Below are 10,000 nucleotides of genomic sequence, written 5' to 3'. Positions count from 1 at the left end.
ACACTTCTATCAGATCTAATATTAATTTTCAAATATGTCAAATGTTAGCATTACAAAAAAATAATGAACATGTTTATAAAATGACTAATACTACTAATAAAAATAATAATCATAGTGATAATAAAAATAATAGTGATGCTGATATTAGTACTCGTTTTGTAGACGATAATAATATTCATTGTAATAAGGATGAAACCATAAATAAAAATAATATATTAAATGAATCTCATCAAAATATGAATAATAATAAAGAAAATACTTATTTAAAACATAATCTAGTTCATAACACGAAAGATCTAGACAACAATATAGGTGTTCATACTGAAGATAAAAATATAAATCAACAATCTAAAATTTTTGATAATCATATTGAAAATAATAAATTATCTATTAATACAAAAAACTTTTGTATTGGAGAAATAAGTGTTATAATCGATTTATTATCAACCTTAGTAGACTTATCAACTATACTTTTCTTGTTCCAAGCAACAAAATATATAAAACAAAATTTGTGTTTTTATATCTTCATATCATCATTGCATTTATTCTTTTCATATAAAGAGATACAATATTTGTTAATCTAATAAATGTTATATTTGTAAAAATAAATCAATAAATTTTTTACACATTTATTCATATATATATATATATATATATTTTACTTTATTTTATTTATTTATTTATTTAATTATTTATTTAATTATTTATTTTTTTTTTGTCAAAAAAACGACTTTCTTCAAATAGTAAAGTTATATAAAAATTTTATACATATTAATCTTTATAATGATACATATAAGGTTGGTGTCTTTTATTAATATTTTGACGTTCAACATTTTTCATGTATTTTCTATCAAAATTATTATACAAATATAAAAAATATATATATATATATATGTAAACATTAAGATATTAATATATTAAAAAATTAAATAATAAAAAAGACGTCACATTTTAGCAGTCCAATAAAAGAATAATAATTTATCCTACAAAATAACCTTAATAATATATCTCAACACATGATAATTTTGTATGTTTTAATTCATCCATTTGTAATATGTAAAAAAAAAAAAAAAAGAAAAAGAAAAAAAGAAAGGTCACTAATTCATATCCTAGTCTTCTTCTTCTGGATATTTATAGGGACAATCAATGTACAATTTCTAAAAACGAAAAAATAAGAAAACAAATAAATATAATATATATATATATATATATATATATTTATTTATTTATTTATATTTACCCCCTTATTTATTCTCTTCCATTGATTATTAAACCATACACCCCAAAAATAGGATGTTATACATCCGGTTGTTACAACAAATAGCCAATAACGAGCATTGTATTTTAATATATGATCATAAATTCTAAAAAATATATATATATATATATATATATATATATATATATATTTATTTATTTATGTATGTATTCAAAATTAACCTGAACAGTTCATAATATTTTCAATAAAATTATGAACATGTTCATATATATATATATATATTTTTTTTTTTAAATCATTACTTTGTTTTATTTAAAGCATAAAAAAAAGGATTAAAAATGTCTTTTCCTTTTCTACTCTTTTTAAGTGATTTCCAAATAAATGATGGATAGGTGTCACTAAAAGGACTGCCAAATACCACTAAAATAAAAAACAACGAAAATAAATAAATAAAAAAACATAAGGGATATATATATATATATATATATATATATATATATATATATATAACCATTTAAAATGTTTATCAATCACATCATTTTTTCATTGTGTATTTTTATTCTAATTTAGTTACTTTTATCAAATGCAAACCAATATCATACAAATAAATTTATGTGTCCAAATTTTTTTAATTTATATTGGAATTTTTATTTTACTTCTTTATACACATTGAAAACAACGAAATATAATAAAATAATTAAAAGCTATTTTTTTTTTTTTTTTTTTTTTAATGAATTACATACATGATTTTATATTTTTAGCATAAAAAAAAAATTAAAAAAATTAAATGTATCTTCCTTCATATAATATATGCTTTATAATTTTTTATTTTGTATGCTATATGATATATTTATTTAATAATTATTTTAATATTTTGTTTTTAATTTGTATCTTTCTTTTAGCAGGTGTAAAATAAAAATGAATAAATAAATATAATATATATATATATATAATATTATTGTATATGTATATAATATTATATATACATATATAATTTTATGAATTCCATTCTATTCATGCACATATATTTTATTATATTTTTATAATAATATATATATAAATATAGTATATATTATTTATATGATTTATTTACTATTTATTTTATTTTATTTTTTTTTTTTGTTCTTTATAAAATTTAGAATTATTATATTTATATATCCATAAAGGTATACAATATATATAATATATATATAATATATATATTTCTTTTTATTTCTGTTATTTTTAAAACATTATTTTATATATATGTAATATTTGTTGTATTATATTTTTTTAATTAATTTCCAACGTCATATTAATATCCTTCATAATTAACATTTTTTATTGTATTATTTTTTTTTTTTTTTTTAACATATTAAAACGCACGGCATATATATATATAATATATATATATGTAAAAAATTATTATATTCGCTTTAACCAAACTATAATTAAAATATTAAATCTATGAATCATATATATATATATATATATATATATATATATATTTATATTTTATTAAAAATATCAAACCATAAAAATATCCAGCATTATAAACAAATAACATCATATCATATAATATAATATCCTACCATACAATATATTTTAATATATAATGAATTTAATACTCATTAGTTCCAAAATAATATATAAAAACAATGAAGAATATTTTTTTAAAACAGATAGTAGACAAACAAGTCATTTAAAGAACATATTAAATGTTACGTTAAATCAGATTATTAAAGTGGGAGTGATAAATAAAGGTAAAGGAGAAGGAATAATTGTAGAAGAGAACAAAAGTTATTATATTATAAAATTATTAACGCCTATTCATTTAGAAGAAAAATCAGATGATAACATTCTTCCTATAGATGTTGTTATATGTATACCTCGACCAAAAGTGTTAAATAAACTTTTACAACAATTATCTTCATTAGGGGTGAAAAAAATTATTATTGTATTTTCTGATTTTTCCAATAAATGTTATGAATCCAGTAAAGTTTTAAAAAATGAAGAAATTAAACTTGCTCTTCAGTTGGGCTTAGAACAAGCCATGTGTACTAGATTTCCAGAAATTTATATACATTACTCATTTAGCTCTTTTTTCATGAATATTGAAAAATATACAGATGAACATACATTAAAAATATGTGCACATACAAATGTTGAAAAAAAAAATACTGAAGCAATTGAATACTCCATTTTGAATATGGACAGAGGAAAAATCCTTTTAATGCTTGGATGTGAAAGAGGATTTTCAGAACTTGAATTATATTTAATAAAAAAATTAAACTTCCATTTTTTTAATTTAACAGAACGAATTTTAAAATGCGAAACAGCTTTGTTAATAATAATTGGACAACTTCTTTTATTAACAGAAAATATATCATTAAGAAAAAGTGGAACCAAAATGAGACGATTCTCACCACACAAAAAAGTAATAATAAATAATAATATATGTGAAAATATAACACATATGGAAAATAATAATGACATTAAAAATAATTTGGGTAATGATAAAATTCAATGTAAAATACAACTTATAAATGAAGTAAAGAAATTATTAACAGAGGAAACATTTTCTTCTGAACAGTTAATAACTTTTATAAAAAATACCTTGCATGTTCAGGAGAAAAAACACATATGTAGCACAACAGACAATTATTTATGTTTACCTGATGAAAAATTGGATATTAATGATGACGTCAACATAATTGATATTCTTTTAAGGGATATATCTTCTTATAATGAAAATGAAGAAACTAATTTTGAAAAAATATATTTAAGTTTACAACTGAAGAAAATAAAATATAAGCATCGTTTTTATTTATCATATGGTGACATAAAAAATAATGTGGATGATGATGGTGTGTATATATATAGAACACAAAGATATATATCGAAGAAAAAAAATTAAAATATAAAAAATGAAGCATATAATAATATATGAAATAAAAATATAATAAAATATAATAAAATAAAAAAAAAAAAAAAAAAAAACAGTGTTTGATTAGCATTAATTCATGTGTGATTATTTTCAAATATATGTAATGGAGAGAATCCATTTTTATTTATTCTTTGTTAGAAATTATAAATTTATATATATATATATATTGTTTTTTTAATTAATAAAATGATTTTGTTTATTTATTCATTTATTTTTTTGTGAATTTTTTTAGGTAATTATACATTCCCACAAAATGGTATCCATGGGTTGTATATATTACTGTGTGATGAATAAAAAAATACATAAAAATAATTAACTTTTAATTTATTCATTGTTTTATTAATCCTAATTAATTAAAGTTTATTTATTTATATGAATTTTTTGTTTCATCATTTTGAATGTCTCGACAAAAAAGGAGCAATATATATATATATATATATATATATATATATATATATATATATGTATGTATGTATGTTTTTGTGTAGTTAATTTTTAAATTTATTCTTTGTGTAGAGGATATTTTTCCTTTAATTCTTCAATTTTATCTTCAAATGTTATTTCATATGGAAAGGCAGGATATTTGTTTCCATAAATTTTCCTCATTTGTAACCATTTTGTAAAAGATTCAATTTCATATACAGTCATTCTTTTAACATTTATATTTTGATTTACTAGATAATTATACATTTCTTTTCTAGGTTCATAATCTGGGTTTATTCCCTTTATATAATATTCCCAGCTTTTACTTTCATCCGTTGTTAAATCGTTTAAAAAATTTTGGATATCTTCATTTTCTGAGGTTTTTTCTATACAAAAATATTTTTTAAATGAGTGGAACGTATTGTTAATGTTATTATTAATTCTGGTGTAATAAAGCCTTTTCATATTTTTTTTTTTTTATAAAACACTCAGAATGAATAATTCATTTTTTTTTTTTTTGCAAATATTATAATGATATGTATAATTATATATACATATATATATATATGAATTACATTTTTATTGTATATAATAAAATGGTAATATTTTATCTTGATTACTTTAAGATAAAAATTAAATTATAACATATTCATAATTGTTTGATGTTCAAAAAAAAAAATAAAATAAAATAAAATAATAAAAAAAAAAAATAAAAATAAAATACAATGCTGACATAACAAAATATTATATAAATAAATAAATAAATAAATATATATATATATATATATATGTTTGGGGTGTACACAATTGTATGGCTTAATATACAAATGTATTATATAATTTTAAAGTTTTTATAATTTTATTATCATATATTAAAATTGTAATATATTGATAAAATTATAGAAAAAAAAAGAAGTAATAAAAAAATTAAAGGACTAAAAAAACTATCGAATCGTAAGCGTCCCATGATTGGTTCCCTAGTTTTCCTTCTAAAAATAAAAATAAAAATAAAAATATATATATATATATATATATGTGTATATATTTATTTATCCTTTCATATATAATAAAATGGTTGTATTATTTTCTTACATAGGAAGAATATAAATTAATATGTAAAATATATAAGTTTATATATTTGTATGAAACCTTTTATTATATTTTTACATATATATATATATATATATATATATATATATATATATATATATTTTAGTTGAATGTTTGAATACCTTTGAATGATATCAACCCTTTTTAAAAAGAAAAAGTACGTTGATATTAAAGAAGTAAAAGACGTAAATAATAGTAGAAGTATAAGGAGATTTAAATGTCCTGTTTGATTTTTATATTTTTGCAAGAAGAGAGCTAATATATTAATATATAAAGATACTAATATATAATGAAGGAATGTTCTTTCAGCTGCGAAATTAATTTTAGGATCTATTTTAATTAGATTAATTGTTTTGTATTTTTTATTAGGTTTATCATATTTAGTATGTAACCATAAAGATGTTTTTTGAAGAAGATTATATTTTTGTAGGGTATTACACTGTGAAATATTGAATTGGTTAGTATAATTATTTGACATAATATTTATTTTATAAGTAGATGAATTGGATATATTGAGAATATTATGATTTAAAGATAGAACATGATTATTATTATTTGTTATATATTGATTAGATAATATTTGTATAGAATTATTATTTATATTATTATTATTATTTATATTATTATTATTTATATTATTATTTTTTGATGAATTAAATGTGGATTGTATATTTTGATGAATCCATATAGGTATATATTTAATTTTTTCTGCATGTAATAATGCCATAGCTGTTTGATATTTAGAATATTTATAAGCATTAATAGATTCATTATTATTTAATATATTAGTAATCCATATTGGCATATTATCTGTTTTTAATTTTATTTCTACTATACTATAATTCAGTCTTATAATTTCATTTTTTCTTAGAGCTTCTTCAGATAATCTACACCAGTTTTTTCTTTTATGAACATATTCATTTAACATAGATATATTTGTATCTATAGATATTCGAATAGAATTATTATTATGTGATTGAAATGCTGAACGTAAATATGATGTTCTAATTATAGGTTCTAGTTTATTTTTTAGAATCATCCTTTGTATATCCTTTGCTAATTTCATATTTTTTTTTATTTTTTTTTTATATATACAAATATTTTCTTCATCACAAATATTATAATTATTATTATTATTATTATTATTATTATTATTATTATTATTATTATCATAATTATTATTGTTGTGATTAATATTATCACATCCGTGTTGAAACATTTTATTTTCCTTTTTTTTGTCATGGTAGTTTTTTTTTTGTTTATTTAATTTTTTTAAAAAAAAATCACAAATATTTAAATCTCCTTTCATAAATTTTAAAACATATTTTTGATCAAGTAAAAATCTTTCTTTTGTTGAAACTTCACCCGTCCATTCTTCATGATGAGTTTTTCTCTCTATAAAGATTTCTTTATTAGGATCTCCGTCATTATTATTATACCACCTAAAACGTATAAGTTGCGCATTTTCATATCTTAATATTCTTCTAGAATAGCATGTAGCATCTTTATTATCAAAATAGATGGATGTTATTTGTTGAGACTCGTTTAGAGTTTTTAATATCTTATCTTTTTTTTTACTTATATTGTGTGATATATCAGAAGAAATATTATCACGTATATTATAATGTATATCATTTATCTTATCATCAATATGTTTATGAGATATCTTTTCATTAATTTTTTCACACACTTTATTTGTTTTCTCGCCATATTCATTTTCTTTATTGAGATCTGCAAAGATTTCTTGTGCAATTAATTCCTTGAAATTATTTTCAATATCTTCATTTGTTAATCCAAAAATTAAATATGGCAAATGTTTGACTATTTTCACTTTCGTGTAGACAATATCTTTATATCTAATTAAAAATTTAGAAGATGTTCTTTCAAATGTATCAGGAGGTACCCATATTTTCTTTTTATCATCTTGAACATTAATATTATCTTTTAATAAAGAATATAAAAAAGATAAATATACTATCAAATTATCTATATTAATACTACAAAATTTTTCTCTTATTAAACTTAAACGTAACCACTGATTTATTGATATGTTCATAATCTTATCAAAAAAAAAACCTAGCTTCATTATAATCTTACAGTTGGTGTGTATATAGAAATCGATATGAATAATATCATTTCCTATAAGATCTAGTTTTTTCTCAATACATTCTAGATTTATATAATCTTTCTCACTACATATATTATTATAAATATATTTTCTTTGTTTATCACCTTGGATCTCTTTTAAAGTATAATATATATTCATTAAATTGTAAATGATTTCTTTGTATTTATATTCAGCAAACTTATTTATCTTCATAATCTCTTTACTTATAATATCGTTATATAAAAAGGGGGGCAGCATCATCATGCCTAAACAAAAAAAATAAAATAAATAAATAAATATATATATATGAAATATATAAGAAATATATATTTCATATATATGAAATATATTTTTTTACATATTTACTATCGTATTTTATTTTATATAACCTTGCTTATCAACCATTTTGACTGTATTTTGTACTAGGTCTTTTTCGAGCTTGGAAAAAAAATAAAAATAAAAATAAATAAATAAATAAATAAATAAATACATATATATATATATATTTGAAAAGGATGATACTAAAAAGAACGCTACATAATTCTCTTAACATATGTATGTATTTATTTATTTATTTGTTTATTTGTTTATTTATTTATTTGTTTATTCATTTATTTATTAACTTTTTATGTGGTCTACCTTCTTTTTATACTTCTTTCTCATTTTTAATATTTTCCTTTTTATTTTTTTATAGGAAACGTAGTATTTCTTGTAATGACTTGGGATATCATCCATTCGTTCCATATTGAAAAAAGGAGAGAAATTCTTATAAATAAAAAAGAAAGAAATATATATATATATATATTTATTTATTTATACATTATAATAAATATATTATATCCTGGATGCGCAAATAAAAGTTTACGATATTTTCGATCCATATAAAGAACAAGAAAAATATTATTACATAATTAAAACGATAATACTAAAAAGGAATTATAAAATAAATAAATATATATATATGTACACATTATTTATAATATATACATATATATATATATATATATATATATATTTATATTTATTTATTTATTTTATATAAAAATATATCTACATTAGCAAATCCTAAAATGTGAATATAATAAAAATGCGGCGAAATTAAAATTAGATCATATTAATTTATTTGTTGGGGATTACTTTTTTTAATTTTTATTCTTATGAACAAAATAAAAAACCGAAAAAAGAAAATTATTTTAAAATATATAATGAGAATAAAATTATGTTTAATCATAATGAAAATATATGTGTACCTATTATTGTAAATATATTAGTTTTTTCATAATATTATTTTTATTAATTATTTAGATATATATATATTATATATACTTATTTTTATTATTATGTTTAATTTTTATTTTTTGAATGATAAGAATAAATTTTTTTAAAACCCAATATTTGAATACGAACAAAATATATAATATTATTTCTTTTAATTTTAATATTATTTTAATCTGTTCAAAGAAAATATATATTATATATATATAATATATTGACCTTTATCATTTTTATTTATTTATCGAATAAATTCAAAATGTAGAGATATAATAAAAATATAATTTTTATATTATTATTATTTTTTTTTTTTTTTTCTTCCTTCTTTTTTTTGTTGTTGTTGTATAATATTTTCCTTGTTATCTTTTTATAATTTTTTCTTTATTTTGTTTTAAAATAAATTTTATTTTTGGTATTAATTAAAATTGTTTTTATTTATATATATATATGTAGTATATATGTATATATGAAATATTAAAATATAAATATATAACATTATAATATATATATATATATATATATATATTTATAATATGTATACATATATACTACATCTTTCAAAAAAAACTTTTTCCATAATTTATATTTTTTATATATATATTATAAGAAATAATATACATGGTATAAACAAATAAAAAAATAAAAAAGAAAAAATACATAAATATAAATAAATAAATATATATATATATATATATATATAATAACTTGTATGAATTTTATGTTTTATATTTTTTTAGAAAGATAAAATTTCCATTTAATTTAAACATATTATATATATATATGTATATTGTGACATTATTCAAAAAAATATTAAGGAACATAATTAGAAAAAAAAAAAAAAAAATTGATTATAAATTATTTACAAATATTTATATTATATACATATTTTTTATAGTTTATTTTCTTCAGTTGCTTGTTATAAAATAAATGACTTTTTTTTTTT

At 17.5% G+C, this 10,000-nt stretch overlaps 5 protein-coding genes across 5 annotated transcripts in view; 2 read left to right on the top strand and 3 right to left on the bottom strand.

Annotated features, from left to right (window-relative positions):
- Positions 1 to 584, top strand: part of PGSY75_0622700 (putative membrane protein) — a gene marked incomplete at both ends in the record, with an annotated part of 1,313 nt that extends 729 nt beyond the window's left edge. The window contains one exon of the mRNA XM_018784804.1: positions 1 to 584. This exon is cut by the window's left edge and continues 457 nt beyond it. Within this exon, the coding sequence (XP_018642858.1) occupies positions 1 to 584 (584 nt within the window).
- A 525-nt stretch (positions 585 to 1,109) lies between these two features.
- PGSY75_0622600 (hypothetical protein) lies at positions 1,110 to 1,794 on the bottom strand (the record flags this gene model as incomplete). The annotated part of the gene is made up of 4 exons (XM_018784803.1): positions 1,110 to 1,157; positions 1,241 to 1,364; positions 1,522 to 1,639; position 1,794. Coding segments are annotated over 4 exons (291 nt in total).
- A 1,019-nt stretch (positions 1,795 to 2,813) lies between these two features.
- PGSY75_0622500 (putative RNA methyltransferase) lies at positions 2,814 to 4,115 on the top strand (the record flags this gene model as incomplete). The annotated part of the gene is made up of 1 exon (XM_018784802.1): positions 2,814 to 4,115. One exon carries the CDS (start codon positions 2,814 to 2,816, stop codon positions 4,113 to 4,115), a length of 1,302 nt encoding a protein of 433 aa, XP_018642856.1.
- Positions 4,116 to 4,646: 531 nt separating this feature from the next.
- Positions 4,647 to 5,033, bottom strand: PGSY75_0622400 (conserved Apicomplexan protein, unknown function; the record flags this gene model as incomplete). The annotated part of the gene is made up of 1 exon (XM_018784801.1): positions 4,647 to 5,033. One exon carries the CDS (start codon positions 5,031 to 5,033, stop codon positions 4,647 to 4,649), a length of 387 nt encoding a protein of 128 aa, XP_018642855.1.
- Positions 5,034 to 5,433: 400 nt separating this feature from the next.
- PGSY75_0622300 (putative vacuolar transporter chaperone) lies at positions 5,434 to 8,520 on the bottom strand (the record flags this gene model as incomplete). The annotated part of the gene is made up of 4 exons (XM_018784800.1): positions 5,434 to 5,557; positions 5,801 to 8,051; positions 8,175 to 8,223; positions 8,425 to 8,520. The coding sequence occupies 4 exons, from the start codon at positions 8,518 to 8,520 to the stop codon at positions 5,434 to 5,436; spliced, it is 2,520 nt and encodes an 839-aa protein (XP_018642854.1).
- Positions 8,521 to 10,000: the final 1,480 nt, after the last annotated feature.

This window comes from Plasmodium gaboni, chromosome 6 (assembly GCF_001602025.1).
Source record: "Plasmodium gaboni strain SY75 chromosome 6, whole genome shotgun sequence".
Taxonomy (NCBI): domain Eukaryota; phylum Apicomplexa; class Aconoidasida; order Haemosporida; family Plasmodiidae; genus Plasmodium; species Plasmodium gaboni.
The sequence above is the reverse complement of the archived record's forward strand: the minus strand, read 5'-3'. Positions and strand labels throughout refer to the sequence as shown.